Source organism: Oncorhynchus keta, chromosome 33 (genome assembly GCF_023373465.1).
Source record: "Oncorhynchus keta strain PuntledgeMale-10-30-2019 chromosome 33, Oket_V2, whole genome shotgun sequence".
Lineage (NCBI taxonomy): Eukaryota > Metazoa > Chordata > Actinopteri > Salmoniformes > Salmonidae > Oncorhynchus > Oncorhynchus keta.
The window spans coordinates 18,861,214-18,881,447 of NC_068453.1; the positions used below are offsets into that span (position 1 = coordinate 18,861,214).

Consider the following 20,234-nt stretch of genomic DNA (forward strand, 5'->3'; position numbering starts at 1 on the left):
ATGATTCTTTTGGACAAAGACAAGACAGCGCCATCAGATTCCTCCATGGCCCAGTGTGGATTGCCCGTTCCGCCACGGTCGCTCTGGCGATTAACCTTTATTAGGACCGCTGAAGGAGAAACTTTACCCTGACCCCCTCGGATCTAATGGGTGTCATGATCAACAAAGAAACCATGCAACCACAATCCACTACTCACGGTCCAAAGAGGGACAGGTTTCAGTCTCATTTCAGTCATTCCAAAGCTCAACCGATAGTGAGGGATACGTGGCCCTGTAGAGCCCTGGGGCTAACTAAGTGCTAAATAGCACATCATCAAGCTACAAGTGTGCCGTTTATATTAGCGAGGCGGAAATATACATGACAGTGTAAAGTCCTACTGACCTGCTCGGCAAAGAAGGAGACGACAGTAAAGATCACCAGAGTCACCAACACACAGTGGGTCCAGAACTTCAGCTTGTCCCGATATACTCGCCTGTAAGACAGAGACAGTAAGAAAGCAAAAATAAACAAACTATTTTTGGGCCATCAATGAATTCATGACAAAGCAGATAGCTCGCTAAAAGTCATCACTCTCATATTCTGATCCCAGTCTCCAATATGACATTTGATTGGGTGATGGACAGGGTGAAATGTTTTTGGGGAGTATCAATGAATACAAAAAACAGTCACCACTATCATATTCAGAGTCCAGTCTCAATTATGAAATATTTTAGGCTTGGATAACAGGGTTAAAGGTCATGATGAAATGCATGTGGTTCTAGGGGAATGGACGACAGGGTAAAGGGGTGACAATGTGACCAGACACCAGGGGACCTCTGCTACCACCCACCTGTCACTTCACTAACACCCTTGTGACTTGGAGTGTTGTGTGTGTGTGGATCATATGAGTCTAATTTTAAAGTATCGGTATCTGGGAAGATTCCTCCAGCTCAGGCCTGGCGCTATAAGAGCAGGATCCCACTCTAACCCCCTGGGATTCCCAGCGATCATTCATGGCAGTGCTGAACACTCGGAGGTGCTGACAGATAGGATCCTTCATTCTTCTCTTGGAGAAACGGGGAGAGACCTCTGTCTCACATGGCCCTGATACAGTAGGATAATGTATCTGTCTATCTATCATTTAGGACAGATACTACAATTGACAAAGCATCTGTACAGGGATCTTGTATTGTGTGCACATTGTGCTTCTGCACTGCCACCAATTAATGGTATGATGAATAAAGTATGTACTAAATCCAGATCACATATTTAACTGATATATTCCAATATATAATACCATTCCCCTCTCAAGTATAAACCACCCCGGTCCTACCACTCCCCTCTCTCTAGTATAAACCACCCCGGTTCTACCATTCCCCCTCTTAAGTATAAACCACCCCGGACCTACCATTCCCCTCTCTAGTATAAACCACCCCGGTCCTACCATTCCCCTCTCTAGTAAAAACTACCCCGGTCCAACCATTTCCCTCTCTAGTATAAACCACCCCGGTCCTAACATTCCCCTTTCTAGTAAAAACTACCCCGGTCCAACCATTTCCCTCTCTAGTATAAACCACCCCGGTCCTACCATTCCCCTCTCTAGTAAAAACTACCCCGGTCCAACCATTTCCCTCTCTAGTATAAACCACCCCGGTCCTAACATTCCCCTCTCTAGTAAAAACTACCCCGGTCCTACCATTCCCCTCTCTAGTAAAAACTACCCCGGTCCTACCATTCCCCTCTCTAGTAAAAACTACCCCGGTCCTACCATTCCCCTCTCTAGTAAAAACTACCCCGGTCCTACCATTCCCCTCTCTAGTAAAAACTACCCCGGTCCTACCATTCCCCTCTCAAGTAAAAACTACCCCGGTCCAACCATTTCCCTCTCTAGTATAAACCACCCCGGTCCTAACATTCCCCTCTCTAGTAAAAACTACCCCGGTCCTACCATTCCCCTCTCTAGTAAAAACTACCCCGGTCCTACCATTCCCCTCTCTAGTAAAAACTACCCCGGTCCTACCATTCCCCTCTCTAGTAAAAACTACCCCGGTCCAACCATTTCCCTCTCTAGTATAAACCACCCCGGTCCTAACATTCCCCTCTCTAGTAAAAACTACCCCGGTCCTACCATTCCCCTCTCTAGTAAAAACTACCCCGGTCCTACCATTTCCCTCTCTAGTATAAACCACCCCGGTCCTACCATTTCCCTCTCTAGTATAAACCACCCCGGTCCTAACATTCCCCACTCTAGTAAAAACTACCCCGGTCCTACCATTTCCCTCTCTAGTATAAACCACCCCGGTCCTAACATTCCCCTCTCTAGTAAAAACTACCCCGGTCCTACCATTTCCCTCTCTAGTATAAACCACCCCGGTCCTACCATTTCCCTCTCTAGTATAAACCACCCCGGTCCTAACATTCCCCTCTCTAGTAAAAACTACCCCGGTCCAACCATTTCCCTCTCTCTAGTATAAACCACCCCGGTCCTACCACTCCCCTCTCTCTAGTATAAACCACCCCGGTCCTACCATTCCCCTCTCTAGTAAAAACTACCCCGGTCCAACCATTTCCCTCTCTCTAGTATAAACCACCCCGGTCCTAACATTCCCCTCTCTAGTAAAAACTACCCCGGTCCAACCATTTCCCTCTCTCTAGTATAAACCACCCCGGTCCTACCATTCCCCTTTCTAGTATAAACCACCCCGGTCCTACCATTCCCCTCTCTAGTATAAACTACCCAGGTCCTACCATTCCCCTCTCTCTAGTATAAACCACCCCGGTCCTACCATTCCCCTCTCTCCAGTATAAACCACCCCGGTCCTACCATTCCCCTCTCTCTAGTATAAATCACCCCAGTCCTACCATTCCCCTCTAGTATAAACCACCCCGGTCCTACCATTCCCCTCTCTAGTACAAACCTCCCCGGTCCTACCATTCCCCTCTCTAGTATAAACCAACCCGGTCCTACCATTCCCCCCTCTCTAGTATAAACCTCCCCGGTCCTACCATTCCCCTCCCGAGTATAAACCACCCCGGTCCTACCATTCCCCTCTCTCGAGTATAAACCACCCCAGTCCTACCATTCCCCTCTAGTATAAACCACCCCAGTCCTACCATTCCCCTCTCTCTAGTATAAACCACCCCAGTCCTACCATTCCCCTCTAGTATAAACAACCCCGGTCCTACCATTCCCCTCCCGAGTATAAACCACCCCGGTCCTACCATTCCCCTCTCTCTAGTATAAACCACCCCGGTCCTACCATTCCCCTCTCTCTAGTATAAACTACCCCGGTCCTACCATTCCCCTCTCTCTAGTATAAACCACCCCAGTCCTACCATTCCCCTCTCTCTAGTATATATCACCCCAGTCCTACCATTCCCCTCTAGTATAAATCACCCCAGTCCTACCATTCCCCTCTAGTATAAACCACCCCGGTCCTACCATTCCCCTCTCTCTAGTATAAACTATCCCGGTCCTACCATTCCCCTCTCTCTAGTATAAACCACCCCGGTCCTACCATTCCCATCTCCAGTATAAACCACCCCGGTCCTACCATTCCCCTCTCTCTAGTATAAACCACCCCGGTCCTACCATTCCACTCTCTCTAGTATAAACCACCCCGGTCCTACCATTCCCCTCTCTCTAGTATAAACCACCCCGGTCCTACCATTCCACTCTCTCTAGTATAAACCACCCCGGTCCTACCATTCCCCTCTCTCTAGTATAAACCACCCCGGTCCTACCATTCCCCTCTCTCTAGTATAAACCACCCCGGTCCTACCATTCCCCTCTCTCTAGTATAAACAACCCCGGTCCTACCATTCCCCTCCCGAGTATAAACCACCCCGGTCCTACCATTCCCCTCTCTCTAGTATAAACCACCACGGCCCTACCATTTCCCTCTCTCTAGTATAAACCACCCTGGTCCTACCATTCCCCTCTCCAGTATAAACCACCCCGGTCCTACCATTCCCCTCTCTCTAGTATAAACCACCCCGGTCCTACCACTCCCCTCTATCTAGTATAAACCACCCCGGTTCTACCATTCCCCTCTTAAGTATAAACCACCCCGGGCCTACCATTCCCCTCTCTCTAGTAAAAACTACCCCGGTCCAACCATTTCCCTCTCTCTAGTATAAACCACCCCGGTCCAACCATTTCCCTCTCTCTAGTATAAACCACCCCGGACCTACCATTCCCCTCTCTAGTAAAAACTACCCCGGTCCAACCATTTCCCTCTCTCTAGTATAAACCACCCCGGTCCTACCATTCCCCTTTCTAGTATGAACCACCCCGGTCCTACCATTCCCCTCTCTAGTATAAACTACCCCGGTCCTACCATTCCCCTCTCTCTAGTATAAACCACCCCGGTCCTACCATTCCCCTCTCTCTAGTATAAACCACTCCGGTCCTACCATTCCCCTCTCTCTAGTATAAACCTCCCCGGTCCTACCATTCCCCTCTCTCTAGTATAAACCTCCCCGGTCCTACCATTCCCCTCTCTCTAGTATAAACCTCCCCGGTCCTACCATTTCCCTCTCTCTAGTATAAACCACCCTGGTCCTACCATTCCCCTCTCCAGTATAAACCACCCCGGTCCTACCATTCCCCTCTCTCTAGTATAAACCACCCCGGTCCTACCACTCCCCTCTATCTAGTATAAACCACCCCGGACCTACCATTCCCCTCTCTAGTAAAAACTACCCCGGTCCAACCATTTCCCTCTCTCTAGTATAAACCACCCCGGTCCTACCATTCCCCTTTCTAGTATGAACCACCCCGGTCCTACCATTCCCCTCTCTAGTATAAACTACCCCGGTCCTACCATTCCCCTCTCTCTAGTATAAACCACCCCGGTCCTACCATTCCCCTCTCTCTAGTATAAACCACTCCGGTCCTACCATTCCCCTCTCTCTAGTATAAACCTCCCCGGTCCTACCATTCCCCTCTCTCTAGTATAAACCTCCCCAGTCCTACCATTCCCCTCTCTCTAGTATAAACCACCCCGGTCCTACCATTCCCCTCTCTCTAGTATAAACCACTCCGGTCCTACCATTCCCCTCTCTCTAGTATAAACCACCCCAGTCCTACCATTCCCCTCTCTCTAGTATAAACCACCCCAGTCCTACCATTCCTGGAGCTCTCCCATGTGGAGGAAGCGGTTGCGGTATTCTCTGGGCAGCTCAAACTGGGAGGTAAGGGGGAACATGGACTCATAGAAGTCCCTCAGCACCGCCTTGACAGTCCCTGCGTCCTTATGGCTGTGGTCAATGTTGTCGTTTAGACATATGAACTTCCTGTGAGGAAACACAGTGATGTGGTCAAATCATAAATCCACATCATGGTCATATGGCAAGGTAGTATGACAATAAAACAGGAAGAAGTAGTACATATTAATTAGTCAGGCACTAGGCTAGACACCTACAGAAAGCACAGGGACAATGATAATTATTTGGGGGGTGCTTATCTTTGTCCTGTTACACACAGGTATGTAATGGAAATGTGTCTTTCATATCCCAACTCCCCGAGACACCGGCAGGGAGTGGGGTCACAGCTAGGGTCACTAAGTACCTTGCTCAAGGTCACAACGACAGATATTTCACCTTGTCCGCTCCAGTATTTGAACCAGTGACCTTTCGGTTACTGGACCAATGCTCTAACCTCACCTGGGGTTCTTTCTGATGTCATCCAGCTGGCCCACCACATGGGACACGTTGGTCCGCACCATCTTAAAGGTTACTGGCCCACCACATGGGACACGTTGGTCCGCACCATCTTAAAGGTTACTGGCCCACCACATGGGACACGTTGGTCCGCACCATCTTAAAGGTTACTGGCCCACCACATGGGACACGTTGGTCCGCACCATCTTAAAGGTTACTGGCCCAACTCTCTAACCTCACCTGGGGTTCTTCCTGATGTCATCCAGCTGGCCCACCACATGGGACACGTTGGTCCGCACCATCTTAAAGGCTATCTCCTCCTCGCCCATTATCTCAAACCTGTCAAAGGAGAGGTTTCCATGTTTACTGTGATCTTAAATAGGGTCAGGATATTCAGAGAAAATGTATGATGGGTGATATATATCGATTAAGGACAGTGGCTAATGGTAGAGAACAGGACTTTTATTTATTTATTGTATTTTCATAGACCCAACCACCCCCTCTTCAGGAGGACAAAAATAAACGTTTTTACAGCATTTTCTTCTGTTGTTACACACATTTGACATACATTTTTGTTTTTGAGAACAGGACTTACTTGTACTTGTTCTGGTCTTTGAAGGCCTTGTGGATGCGCTCTGTGACGGCTTTACAGTGGACCACCAGACCCTTAGTGACGGGAGGCTGTGGATTCAAATACATTAATCAGTCTCTGCACCTCAAGTCTACCACAGCTTATAAATGTTGTTGGGACACAGGACAGAGGCCGTGTAGAGTAGTCACCATGCTGGCTTCGTAGTATGCCTCCTGTGTAGGGCTAACGATATGCAGCTGAGTCAGGTTGGTGGGCAGAGTCTTAGAACAGTTGATCAGCAGCTGCTCCAGACCTGTCAGATCCTGCAACACGCCACACGCTAACACATTAACCTCACTGTACCACTGGTTTGAGATCAGCTTTTAAAACAGGAGTAAAACCAGGGTCGGTATTCATAAAGTGTCTCAGAGTAGACGTGCCGACCTATGATCACTTTGGCCTTCGATGATAGACAACATGGACACGCGGGGACCTGATCTTCTACACCCAGACTTCTCTACTGACCTGTAGGTTGAGGGGGAGCTCATGGATGCGAGTGGCCAGCGTTCGGATCTCGCGGTCAGACAGAACACCGGAGTGGTCCGTGTCGATCTCGTCGAACACCTGCGAGACGTTGAGCGGCTGCAGGGCCGACATCAGGAAGTAGAAGTAGGAGAATGAAAACTGCATGTCCTCCGGGTGACGCACGCGGTGGGACGACGTCAGGTCAAACGCCTGCGGGAATCTGAAAGGTGGAGACATTCACATATCAGTTTGTTTAGCAACTAATTCACTTTAACGAGGTAAACAAATGAGTGCTCCGGTTGTTAGACAAGCACTCACAACAGCTACTTCGGTCTTCTAAATTACTAACCCAGTATTTTCCGTATGACGACATTTCCTGCTACTCACATGTCCTGGAGCTCCTGCATGATGAGTCTGTCGATCATGTGGGGCATGTGGGCGGGGACCTTGCGGGAGGTGAAGCCAAACTGGCCGTTGAGCAGCCTGTTGACGTAGCGAAGAGAGTCGGCGAAGGTGTCCTGCAGCCTCCGGCCAGCGGCGGCGCTGTCTGCCTGGTACGCCAGCTCTCCCTCCAGACGCTCCTCCTCCTATAGGAGCCATAGAAAGAGCCAGAAAGCAGCAAGACAATACACAATTAACATTCTGATCAAATTCAGATTCCCATTTACATTTGGAACACTAAAAGTTTAACATACAGTTTCTGAGTAAAGGGTTTGCAATTCAATCCAATGCACGGTTGTTCTTCATCTCAAGAGCCAGGATTCTTCCCTACTGACCTTGTAACATTATTACAACCCAACCCCAGCTCACCTCCAGCAGGTCCTGGAAGTACTTCCGTCTCTCCCAGGGCAGGAAGCCTCTATCTGAGGAGATGTAGTGCTGCAGCTTCCTGCCCAAAGGAACCCCCCGGGCTCCCTCTGCTCCTTCCTCTGGTCCCTTCTCGGCCCCTGCCCGCTGCTGCTGTGATTGGTCCTCTGATCCCCTGGCTTTGGACATGCTGCCCACCAGGGTGCTCAGCAGCTTGGAGGACGGTGGAGGTTTCTCTGTGGGGGTGGTGTCCTGGGCTTTAGCGGCTTTCGGAAACTCCCCATCCACTAGAACTGGGATGGGGGTTGCAGGAGTCTTTTGTGCTTTCTGTTTCTCTTTCTCACCAACGATGCTCGACTTGGGCACCTCCTCTGGTGCCTCTGTTCCCTCTGGCTCTTTGGTCTTCTCTGCTCCGTTTCTTTCTGGAGTGTGTTGTTCTTCTGGGTTAGCCTCCACTAGCTGTGGTGCGTCTACCTCTCTCCTCACCACATGTCCTACTAGGTCTTTAAAAGGCTTTTCCTGGGGTTTGATCTGGTCAGCTGGTATTAACCAGGGGCCCTGATTGGCCAGAGCTTTGTACGGCCCCAGCAGTATAGCCTTGGTGAGGTTATAACCCTTCATAGTGATGTCACCCACCAGGAGCTTTCCTTGCAGCCTCTGAAGCTCACTCTGCAAGGCCACCGGTAGCAGGGACACGTTCAGCGCAGGCACCTCCACGATCACCTCATTTTCCCCAGGTGACCTCTTCAGGACTCGGGGACCTTGTTTCTCCAGAGGGACATCCTCGAAAGGGACCTCAGGCTCTGCGGTGGCGGTGGTGGGCTTGGCCTCTTTGGATCCATCTTTGTGGAGTGGGTCGGACACGGACACGTTGGGCTGGGGGAGCTGGCGGGTGTCCACAGCCACGCTGAAGGTCAGAGAGAACTCCTTGTCGTCATCCCCTTGGACAGTGAGGTTGTAGTGGACCAGCGAGGCATTGTGGCCCGAGTGGAGGAGCAGGTGGACCGTCTTCCACTTGTTAGCCACCGAGGTATGGCGCACGGCTGGGTTGTCGCTGACCTGGGCCTCGGTCACCCGGCGAGCCACGCCTGCAAAGCTGAAGTATGGCCTGGTCTCACCCACCGGTAGGGTGTACAGGGTCCTGTTCTTCAGCAGGGTGACACTGTAGAGCTGGTTAAAGTGATCTACAACACACACACACACGATTATCACTGCTCTTCCACCTCACTGGATGTGACCAGACCAGGAAACACACTTGGCCGACATTCTGCTCATTTTCTCATCAATGAAACATTCTCAGTCTTCTCTTCACAAAAGTAGAATCTGTTACGAACAAATTGCAGTAAGATTTGGAGATTTGAACCTGTGCCAAAGTTTCAAAAAGAATTACGTTGTTTAAAAGGAGCTCAAGGGCGAATTGAGTTATTGTACATGTGCACTTCACAGAGTAGGCGTTCCCTCACGTAAAATATTGAAATACATGTTAAAAGGCGCAAATTGGATCTGGTTAGCTCGTGCTTGGCACTGCCCACCTCTTTGCTTGTTCTGCCCACTGTGGTCATTTGCTCCCATTGTAAACGGCACATCACATATCTTGGGTTAGTTATCAATATTTTAGCTATAAATAAAGCTTTTCCAGGTCAGGTGATTAAGAAAAACTCCTGGCCCTACTTCAGATCACACTCACCTTGTCCACAGTCGCCCACGTCGAAGCCACAGGAGAGCACGTTGCAGGCCTGGTCGCAAAACTTGTCTGCCAGCCAGGAGTTGGCACAGCCTTGGTTACAGCTGGACACGCCCCCGATGCCACCTAGACCTCCTGCAAACTGCCAGGGCTGATTACCCACTCCGCCCACACCGGTCCCAAACCGGCTGCCCCCAGATCCTGTGTGGTGGGATGGAGAAGAGGAAGAATAGAAAGCTCAGTGAACGACGAGTTGTGACAGAGGAGAGAAGGGAAGAAGGAGAAGAGGCAGACTGGTACAGGGAGGGATAAAGGAGAGATTGTCACCCAGGCAGTCGCCACCATCCCAGTCACAGGCGGAGTTGTTACAGGCCTTGTCACAGTAGCCATCTTTGATCCAGGAGCCTGGACAACCTTCAGCACAGTTAGGGACCGGCCACGTGAGGTACACCTGTAGGGAGAGAGGACAGGCGAGGTACAGTAGGGATGTAAAGACAATATTACAATATACAAAATAACAGAACTTTTCCTCAAAACATAACCGAATCTCATGCTAGCGAGATACAGTTGAAGTCGGAAGTTTACATACACTTAGCTTGGAGTCATTAAAACTTGTTTTTCAACCACTCCACACATTTCTTGTTAATAAACTATAGTTTTGGGAAGTCTGTTAGGATATCTACTTTGTGCATGACACGAGTCATTTTTCCAACAATTGTTTACAGACAGATTATTTCACTTATAATTCACTGTATCACAATTCCAGTGGGTCAGAAGTTTACATACACTAAGTTGACTGAGCCTTTAAACAGCTTGGACAATTCCAGAAAATGATGTCATGGCTTTAGAAGCTTCTGATAGGCTAATTAACATCATTTGAATCAATTGGAGGTGTATCTGTGGAGATGTCTTCTGTCTCCTAGAGATGAACGTACTTTGGTGCGAAAAGTGAAAATCAATCCCAGAACAACAGCAAAGGACCTTGTGAAGATGCTGGAGGAAACAGGTACAAAAGTATCTATATCCACAGTAAAACGAGTCCTATATCGACATTACCTGAAAGGCCGCTTAGCAAGGAAGAAGCCACTGCTCCAAAACCGGCATAAAAAAAGCCAGACTACAGTTTGCAACTGATCGTACTATTTGGAGAAATATCCTCTGGTCTGATGAAACAAAAATGAAACTGTTTGGCCATAATGACCATCATTATGTTTGGAGGAAAAAGGGGGAGGCTTACAAGCCGAAGAACACCATCCCAACCGTAAAGCACGGGGGTGGCAGCATTGTGGGGTGCTTTGCTATAGGAGGGACTGGTGCACTTCACAAAATAGATGGTATCATGAGGTAGGGAAATTATGTGAATATATTGAAGCAACATCTCAAGACATCAGTCAGGAAGGTAAAGCTATGTCGCAAATGGGTCTTCGAAATGGACAATGAACCCAAGCATACTTCCAAAGTTGTGGCAAAATGGCTTAAGGACAACAAAGTCAAGGTATTGGAGTGGCCATCACAAAGCCCTGACCTCAATCCTATAGAAAATTTGTGGGCAGAACTGACAAAGCATGTGCGAGCAAGGAGGCCTACAAACCTGACTCGGTTACACCAGCTCTGTCAGGAGGAATGGGCCAAAATTCACCCAACCTATTGTGGGAAGCTTGTGGAAGGCTACCCAAAACGTTTGACCCAAGTTCAACAATTTAAAGGCAAGGCTACCAAATACTAATTGAGTGTATGTAAACTTCTGACCCACTGGGAATGTGCTGAAAGAAATAAAAGCTGAAATAAATAATTCTCTCTACTATTATTCTGACATTTCACATTCTTAGAATAAAGTGGTGATTCTAACTGACCTAAGACAGGGATTTTTTACTAGGATTGAATGTCAGGAATTGTGAAAAACTGAGTTTAAATGTATTTGGCTAAGGTGTAAACGTCCGGCTTCAACTGCATGTTATATTTATATGAAATGATAAAGAGTCTACATTAGCACAAACTTGAGCTAGTGAGCTAAATTCAAGACCATGGATCTAGTAACACTTGAAGTCTAGACCCGGACCTTCTGTCCTTTGGAGTGACTGAAGAAGTCGTCAGGCCACACGTCCTTCCCGAACATGACGTCGTCGTTGAGGTAGATGAACTTCTGAGACAGGCCTGGGATTCGGTGGATGTGGGTCTCAATGGCAGGGGAACTGAAGGTGGGCAGGTGGGTGTGGTTCTGGAAGACATCCTACACAGGAGAGACAATCATATGGCAACTTGGATTATTTTTCTTAACTAAAGGCCCAGAATTCTTCCTGCTCCGGTCACAACATCCCTTATTTTCTGTTATTGTCAACAATCATGTGAGAGTAGTACTGTAGGTCTCAGGTGTACCTGGTGTGTTACCACAGTGACGCGGGGGTTGTCCAGGTTCAGCCAGGAGGGGATCTGCCCATTGGTCACGATGAAGATGTGCCGCACCCAGGGGGCATGTCTCTCCACCGAACGCAGCGAATAACGCAGCTCCTCGTTGTCCTCGAATCGACTGGCCGAGACGTCTTCGTCCTGCTTGGACTAGTGGGGGCAGAGAGCAGAGCAGAGGGGCCTGAGACATGCTTTCACCGTGCTCTGAAAAGAGACCAATCCAAAATGTTTGCACTACATGTCATTGTATTTTATCCTCACGGTCATATAGGTAGAGAACAATGGAAGTTCTCAGTCCAGGATATTTAGTTTCACTCAGTAATACTTACTACAACATGAATGGACAGAGGAACTGCATTAGGAGCGCTAACTCTCGTCTTTTTTATCCTGAACATACACCGTTGATCTTCCCTGATAGATAGTGGGCGACGGGACAGAAGCAGAGTGAGGTCCTACCTGTGTGATGGCAGTCAGGTCCCAGAAAAGATAAGCAGCGCTGATGGTCAGCTCTTTCCCGTCCAGGGTCAGGTTCTTTTTGGCCTGCTGGGTCAGGTCAGTAAAGTCCTGAGGGCTGTTCAGATGGAGCAGGGCGATACTGGCCTCCGTATACAGCTGGAACTATGGGAAAGAGCGAGACAGAAACACAAACATGTCAGTGTGGCACCAGAGACAGCAGATGCTACTCAGCATAGCCATGAGAAAACAACTTAAATATCACAGCCTTTATTTGGAGCCAAGGACACAACAAAACAGAGATATTTTTATGAACCACTTTAGACGTAGTGGCCATGTCAAAGGTTATATGGCGCTGGGCCTAAAATCCATTATTGTGACTTTGGTTACCGCTCCTGTCCCAGGGAAGAATTCCGTGTGACAGAGATGACAGAGCCACCACATGACGGGTGCATACACAGGCTACTAGGCTAAACGTGAGCTGGGTTCATCAAGATCAAATTGCTTTGTTGACCTATAACCTCTGACCCGTGGCCAGTTTAAAGGATGGACCACATCAAAGCAGAGGAATCGTCACCACCAACCACAACTACTGTACCCTTCAAGAAACAATACCCCACATTCATGCCACTGGGGATATGGGAACGAGTGAGTGAGTGAGTGAGTGAGTGAGTGAGTGAGTGAGTGAGTGAGTGAGTGAGTGAGTGAGTGAGTGAGTGAGGCAGGGTTCAAAGGAAGGAAAGAGTGGGGCGGGCTCTTGGAAAATTCTGTGATGTAATTTCTGTGTGGGGGAGCTGGTATTGATCTCATGGTTGGAATGGAAGGCATGGCTCGGTATCCTTGCATGGGTCATCTCAGTCGTTGTGTGCATGGGTCATCTATGTCGTTGTGTGCATGGGTCATCTATGTCGTTGTGTGCATGGGTCATCTCAGTCGTTGTGTGCATGGGTCATCTATGTCGTTGTGTGCATGGGTCATCTCAGTCGTTGTGTGCATGGGTCATCTATGTCGTTGTGTGCATGGGTCATCTATGTCGTTGTGTGCATGGGTCATCTCAGTCGTTGTGTGCATGGGTCATCTATGTCGTTGTGTGCATGGGTCATCTATGTCGTTGTGTGCATGGGTCATCTATGTCGTTGTGTGCATGGGTCATCTATGTCGTTGTGTGCATGGGTCATCTATGTCGTTGTGTGCATGGGTCATCTATGTCGTTGTGTGCATGGGTCATCTATGTCGTTGTGTGCATGGGTCATCTCAGTCGTTGTGTGCATGGGTCATCTATGTCGTTGTGTGCATGGGTCATCTATGTCGTTGTGTGCATGGGTCATCTATGTCGTTGTGTGCATGGGTCATCTCAGTCGTTGTGTGCATGGGTCATCTATGTCGTTGTGTGCATGGGTCATCTCAGTCGTTGTGTGCATGGGTCATCTCAGTCGTTGTGTGCATGGGTCATCTATGTCGTTGTGTGCATGGGTCATCTATGTTGTTGTGTGCATGGGTCATCTCAGTCGTTGTGTGCATGGGTCATCTATGTCGTTGTGTGCATGGGTCATCTATGTCGTTGTGTGCATGGGTCATCTCAGTCGTTGTGTGCATGGGTCATCTATGTCGTTGTGTGCATGGGTCATCTATGTCGTTGTGTGCATGGGTCATCTATGTCGTTGTGTGCATGGGTCATCTATGTCGTTGTGTGCATGGGTCATCTCAGTCGTTGTGTGCGTGGGTCATCTATGTCGTTGTGTGCATGGGTCATCTATGTCGTTGTGTGCATGGGTCATCTCAGTCGTTGTGTGCATGGGTCATCTATGTCGTTGTGTGCATGGGTCATCTCAGTCGTTGTGTGCATGGGTCATCTCAGTCGTTGTGTGCATGGGTCATCTCAGTCGTTGTGTGCATGGGTCATCTCAGTCGTTGTGTGCATGGGTCATCTCAGTCGTTGTGTGCATGGGTCATCTCAGTCGTTGTGTGCATGGGTCATCTCAGTTGTTGTGTGCATGGGTCATCTCAGTCGTTGTGTGCATGGATCATCTCAGTCGTTGTGTGCGCGGGTCATCTCAGTCGTTGTGTGCGTGGGTCATTTCAGTCGTTGTGTGCATGGGTCATCTCAGTCGTTGTGTGCATGGGTCATCTCAGTCGTTGTGTGCATGGGTCATCTCAGTCATTGTGTGCATGGGTCATCTCAGTCGTTGTGTGCATGGGTCATCTCAGTCGTTGTGTGCATGTCTCATCTCAGTCATTGGCTCTCAACACCATCTGTCCCGACTCCCTCATCTCTTTAGTCCCTAGCCTTCCAGACAACCCACAAACCACTAAGCCAGAACCCAAACACCTTACTGCTGCTGATCTCCCTCTCAGCCTTCGCAGTCTTTTCTCTGCTCCTGTTGTTATATAAATCCTGAAGATGAGGCAAGGACAGTCAACTGGAGATCTCACTTCCATTTTTATTAGCCCCTTTTATAGGATCTGTTAACACACAGCTCCATGTGTCTGTACAAGTGCACAAACACACACACCTCCATGTCACGGTAACACAAAGACAATAGTAAACATGGCTTTATATAGCTTTACTAGGAAAGGCATTGGCAGTATCAACATTCTCGTCCACATCTGCCTGTCAGCAGCCCGTCAAAAGATGCAGGCGTTTAGTTGAAGTATTTAAGGTCTCGTCGTACCCGTTATCATGAGCCAATGTCAATAGTGACCAGAGGATCCAAACACCAGCTGCTGTTCCTACTCCTGACATTTAAACGACTTCATTACTTTTAAAAACGTCATTAGTCAGTTGAGACAAAGATGTGTATACATACAAACCACAAATACAGTAAAACCTTGAACCACATGCTCCGGAAGGAAAAGGCTGAAGCCTAAATATACCTGGGTAGCCCAAACCAAATCTTGCGTGTATCACGAGAGTCTAACACACACCAGAGTCCAGTAAATATTTTAGCACAACTAAAATGAGTCAGGCTTTGATAACGTCATACGATCGTCGTTCCATCATCCCTCCACGTCTCAAACTCAGCAGGGATCATCAACTAGATTCAGCTGATTTTGTTCGAGAGGATGGCTGGCGGCCCAGAACAGAGTGACAAATCATTTGTAGACTGCAAGTTGATCGCAAGAAGCCCAAACAGATGTAATATTTGACTAAAACATTATTATAAACCTTGCCTACGTTTGTATACGATCACGTGTCTCTATTAAGAGTGGGACTGCTTGGGAACAGGTTTCCCCAAATTAAAATCACAAGGAGTTCATTTCCTGCTGTTTTAACAGTATTTTCTGTCCAACAATAAATAAATCAAAATATATATAATATTTTGCGGGCCGCCAGTTGGGAAACGCTGGTCTACAATATAACCAGGGGTCATTCCAGTCATATGATGAAGGCCAGTGAGGTGAACGGGGAAATGATGTGTCTTGGTGGAATCTATGAATTCCCCGTGGGGTGGCTTGTCCAGCGATAATGTGTCAGCTTCTGGGGCACGTCTTCAATATCAGCAGCCTACTTCCCTTTGATACAATCTCTCTCCATCTTTCCCCACGGTCATTATCTCGTACTGACTGTTCAATACAAATCTGAAATACCTCAAAATGATACACATAAAACAACAAAATAGTACGACTGTGTGACTATCATGGCTTTTAATGTCGTTATACTTTACTGCTTCTATTGATTTACTATTTTAGTATATTCTCTACATACACACTAGCTGCACATTCTAACCTCGAGTACATAAACAATAGGCTATCCTATACAAGTTAGCTATACATTAATAACAACATGTCAGTTAGAGGAACACACAAACAGAGGGCAGTATTTTCTTGGCGACAGTGTGAGCAGATGGGGTTTGTGGGGCATCTCCCCCCTCCGTGTCTCTCTGCATTCTATCCCTCACCCGCCGTGTCTCTCGCTCTGTCTAAATTCACCCCCACCCCGTCTCTTCATTCTCCCTTCCTCCTCCGTGTCTCTGCATTCCCCCTCCCTCCATAGTCTCCCTCCCCCCGCAGTCTCCCTCCCTCCGTGTCTCCGCATTCTCCCTCCCTCCGTGTCTCCACATTCTCCCTCCCTCCGTGTCTCCGCATTCTCCCTCCCTCCGTGTCTCCACAGTCTCCCTCCCTCCGTGTCTCCACAGTCTCCCTCCCTCCGTGTCTCCGCATTCTCCCTCCCTCCGTGTCTCCACAGTCTCCCTCCCTCCGTGTCTCCGCATTCTCCCTCCCTCAGTGTCTCCGCATTCTCCCTCCCTCAGTGTCTCCGCATTCTCCCTCCCGCCTCAGTCTCCCTCCCTCCATGTCTCCGCATTCTCCCTCCCTCCGTGTCTCCGCATTCTCCCTCCCTCAGTGTCTCCGCATTCTCCCTCCCTCAGTGTCTCCGCATTCTCCCTCCCGCCTCAGTCTCCCTCCCTCAGTGTCTCCGCATTCTCCCTCCCTCAGTGTCTCCGCATTCTCCCTCCCGCCTCAGTCTCCCTCCCTCCATGTCTCCACAGTCTCCCTCCCTCCGTGTCTCCGCATTCTCCCTCCCTCAGTGTCTCCGCATTCTCCCTCCCTCAGTGTCTCCGCATTCTCCCTCCCTCAGTGTCTCCGCATTCTCCCTCCCGCCTCAGTCTCCCTCCCTCAGTGTCTCCGCATTCTCCCTCCCGCCTCAGTCTCCCTCCCTCAGTGTCTCCGCATTCTCCCTCCCTCCGTGTCTCCGCATTCTCCCTCCCTCCGTGTCTCCGCAGTCTCCCTCCCTCCGTCTCTCCGCATTCTCCCTCCCTCCGTGTCTCTGCATTCTCCCTCCCTCCAGTCTCCCTCCCTCCGCAGTCTCCCTCCCTCCGTGTCTCCGCAGTCTCCCTCCCTCAGTGTCTCCGCAGTCTCCCTCCCTCCGTGTCTCCGCATTCTCCTCCCCTCAGTGTCTCCGCAGTCTCCCTCCCTCAGTGTCTCCGCATTCTCCCTCCCTCAGGGTCTCCGCATTCTCCCTCCCTCCATAGTCTCCCTCCCTCCGCAGTCTCCCTCCCTCCGTGTCTCCGCAGTCTCCCTCCCTCCGTGTCTCTCCATTCTCCCTCCGTGTCTCCGCATTCTCCTCCCCTCAGTGTCTCCGCATTCTCCTCCCCTCCGTGTCTCCGCAGTCTCCGCAGTCTCCCTCCCTCCGTGTCTCCGCAGTCTCCCTCCCTCAGTGTCTCAGCATTCTCCCTCCCTCCGTGTCTCTGCATTCTCCCTCCCTCCATAGTCTCCCTCCCTCCGCAGTCTCCCTCCCGTGTCTCCGCATTCTCCCTCCCTCCGTGTCTCCGCAGTCTCCCTCCCTCCGTGTCTCCGCAGTCTCCCTCCCTCAGTGTCTCCGCATTCTCCCTCCATCGGTGTCTCTGCATTCTCCCTCCGTGTCTCCGCATTCTCCTCCCCTCCATGTCTCCGCATTCTCCCTCCCTCCGCAGTCTCCCTCCCTCCGTGTTTCCGCATTCTCCCTCCCTCCGTGTCTCCGCATTCTCCCTCCCTCCGCAGTCTCCCTCCCTCCGTGTTTCCGCATTCTCCCTCCCTCCGTGTTTCCGCATTCTCCCTCCCTCAGGGTCTCCGCATTCTCTCTCCCTCAGTGTCTCCGCATTCTCCCTCCCTCCGTGTCTCTCCATTCTCCCTCCGTGTCTCCGCATTCTCCTCCCCTCAGTGTCTCCGCATTCTCCTCCCCTCAGTGTCTCCGCATTCTCCTCCCCTCCGTGTCTCCGCATTCTCCTCCCCTCCGTGTCTCCGCATTCTCCCCCCCTCCGTGTCTCCACATTCTCCCTTCCTCTGTAGTCTCCGCATTCTCCCCGTCCGTGTCTCCGCATTCTCCTCCCCTCAGTGTCTCCGCATTCTCCTCCCCTTCGTGTCTCCGCATTCTCCCCCCCTCCGTGTCTCCACATTCTCCTCCCCTTCGTGTCTCCGCATTCTCCCCCCCTCCGTGTCTCCACATTCTCCTCCCCTCCGTGTCTCCGCATTCTCCTCCCCTTCGTGTCTCCGCATTCTCCCCCCCTCCGTGTCTCCGCATTCTCCTCCCCTCCGTGTCTCCGCATTCTCCCTCCCTCCGTGTCTCCGCATTCTCCCCCGTCCGTGTCTCCGCATTCTCCTCCCCTCAGTGTCTCCGCATTCTCCCTCCCTCCGTGTCTCCACATTCTCCCTCCCTCCGTGTCTCCGCATTCTCCTCCCCTCCGTGTCTCCGCATTCTCCCTCCCTCCGTGTCTCCGCATTCTCCCCCCGTCCGTGTCTCCGCATTCTCCTCCCCTCAGTGTCTCCGCATTCTCCTCCCCTCAGTGTCTCCGCATTCTCCCTCCCTCCGTGTCTCCGCATTCTCCTCCCCTCCGTGTCTCCGCATTCTCCCTCCCTCCGTGTCTCCGCATTCTCCCCCCCTCCGTGTCTCCACATTCTCCCTTCCTCTGTAGTCTCCCCCTCCGTGTCTCTGCATTCTCCCCCCCCTCCGTGTCTCCGCATTCTCCCCCCCTCCGTGTCTCCGCATTCTCGCCCCCTCCGTGTCTCCGCATTCTCCCCCCCTCCGTGTCTCCGCATTTCTCCCCCCCTCCGTGTCTCCGCATTCTCGCCCCCTCCGTGTCGCCGCATTCTCGCCCCCTCCGTGTCGCCGCATTCTCGCCCCCTCCGTGTCGCCGCATTCTCGCCCCCTCCGTGTTTCGCCGCATTCTCGCCCCTCCGTGTTTCGCCGCATTCTCGCCCCCTCCGTGTCGCCGCATTCTCGCCCCCTCCGTGTCGCCGCATTCTCGCCCCCTCCGTGTTTCGCCGCATTCTCGCCCCCTCCGTGTTTCGCCGCATTCTCGCCCCCTCCGTGTTTCGCCGCATTCTCTCGCCCTCCGTGTCGCCGCATTCTCCCCCTCCGTGTCGCCGCATTCTCCCCCTCCGTGTCGCCGCATTCTCCCCCCTCCGTGTCGCCGCATTCCCCCCTCCGTGTCGCCGCATTCTCGCCCAATCCGTGTCGCCGCATTCTCCCCCGTCCGTGTCTCCGCATTCTCCCCGTCCGTGTCTCCGCATTCTCCCCCTCCGTGTCTCCGCATTCTCCCCCTCCGTGTCTCCGCATTCTCCCCCTCCGTGTCTCCGCATTCTCCGCCCCATCCATGTCTCCGCCCCATCCGTGTCTCCGCATTCTCCGCCCCATCCGTGTCTCCGCATTCTCCCCCCTCCGTATCGCCGCATTCTCCCCCCTCCGTATCGCGCATTCTCCCCCTCCGTGTCGCCACATTCTCCCCCCTCCGTGTCTCCGCAATCTCCCCCTCCGTGTCTCCGCAATCTCCCCCTCCGTGTCTCCGCATTCTCCCCCCTCCGTGTCTCCGCATTCTCCGCCCCATCCGTGTCTCCGCCCCATCCGTGTCTCCGCATTCTCCGCCCCATCCGTGTCTCCGCATTCTCCGCCCCCTCCGTGTCGCCGCATTCTCCTCCCCTCCGTGTCGCCGCATTCTCCTCCCCTCCGTGTCGCCGCAATCTCCCCCCTCAGTGTCTCCGCATTCTCCCCCCCTCCGTGTCTCCGCATTTTCCCCCCTCCGTGTCTCCGCATTCTCCCCCCCTCCATGTCTCCGCATTCTCCCCCTCCGTGTCTCCGCATTCTCCCCCTCCGTGTCTCCGCATTCTCCCCCCATGTCTCCGCATTCTCCCCCCTCCGTGTCTCCGCATTCTCCGCCCCATCCGTGTCTCCGCCCCATCCGTGTCTCCGCATTCTCCGCCCCATCCGTGTCGCCGCATTCTCCCCCTCCGTGTCGCCGCATTCTCCCCCTCCGTGTCTCCGCATTCTCCGCCCTCCGTGTCTCCGCATTCTCCGCCCCATCCGTGTCTCCGCATTCTCCGCCCCATCCGTGTCGCCGCATTCTCCCCCCTCCGTGTCGCCGCATTCTCCCCCCTCCGTGTCGCCGCATTCTCCCCCCTCCGTGTCGCCGCATTCTCCCCCCTCCGTGTCTCCGCATTCTCCGCCCTCCGTGTCTCCGCATTCTCCGCCCCATCCGTGTCGCCGCATTCTCCCCCCTCCGTGTCGCCGCATTCTCCTCCCCTCCGTGTCTCCGCATTCTCCTCCCCTCCGTGTCTCCGCATTCTCCTCCCCTCCGTGTCTCCGCATTCTCCTCCCCTCCGTGTCTCCGCATTCTCCTCCCCTCCGTGTCTCCGCATTCTCCTCCCCTCCGTGTCTCCGCATTCTCCCCCCC

General features: G+C 51.6%; 1 protein-coding gene across 1 annotated transcript in view; it reads right to left on the reverse strand.

Moving 5' to 3' along the window:
* The window catches only part of LOC118378485 (N-acetylglucosamine-1-phosphotransferase subunits alpha/beta-like), a 29,576-nt gene that overhangs the window by 1,933 nt on the left and 7,409 nt on the right, over window positions 1-20,234 (reverse strand). The window contains exons 9-21 of the mRNA XM_052492346.1: window positions 12,094-12,255; window positions 11,608-11,787; window positions 11,291-11,461; window positions 9,559-9,682; window positions 9,235-9,432; window positions 7,551-8,731; window positions 7,128-7,327; window positions 6,741-6,960; window positions 6,425-6,538; window positions 6,240-6,325; window positions 5,885-5,983; window positions 5,111-5,278; window positions 383-473 (exon numbers count right to left, since the gene is read on the reverse strand). Coding sequence (XP_052348306.1) covers window positions 383-473; window positions 5,111-5,278; window positions 5,885-5,983; window positions 6,240-6,325; window positions 6,425-6,538; window positions 6,741-6,960; window positions 7,128-7,327; window positions 7,551-8,731; window positions 9,235-9,432; window positions 9,559-9,682; window positions 11,291-11,461; window positions 11,608-11,787; window positions 12,094-12,255 — 2,994 coding nt within the window. The remainder of the gene's footprint in view (window positions 1-382; window positions 474-5,110; window positions 5,279-5,884; window positions 5,984-6,239; window positions 6,326-6,424; window positions 6,539-6,740; window positions 6,961-7,127; window positions 7,328-7,550; window positions 8,732-9,234; window positions 9,433-9,558; window positions 9,683-11,290; window positions 11,462-11,607; window positions 11,788-12,093; window positions 12,256-20,234) is intronic.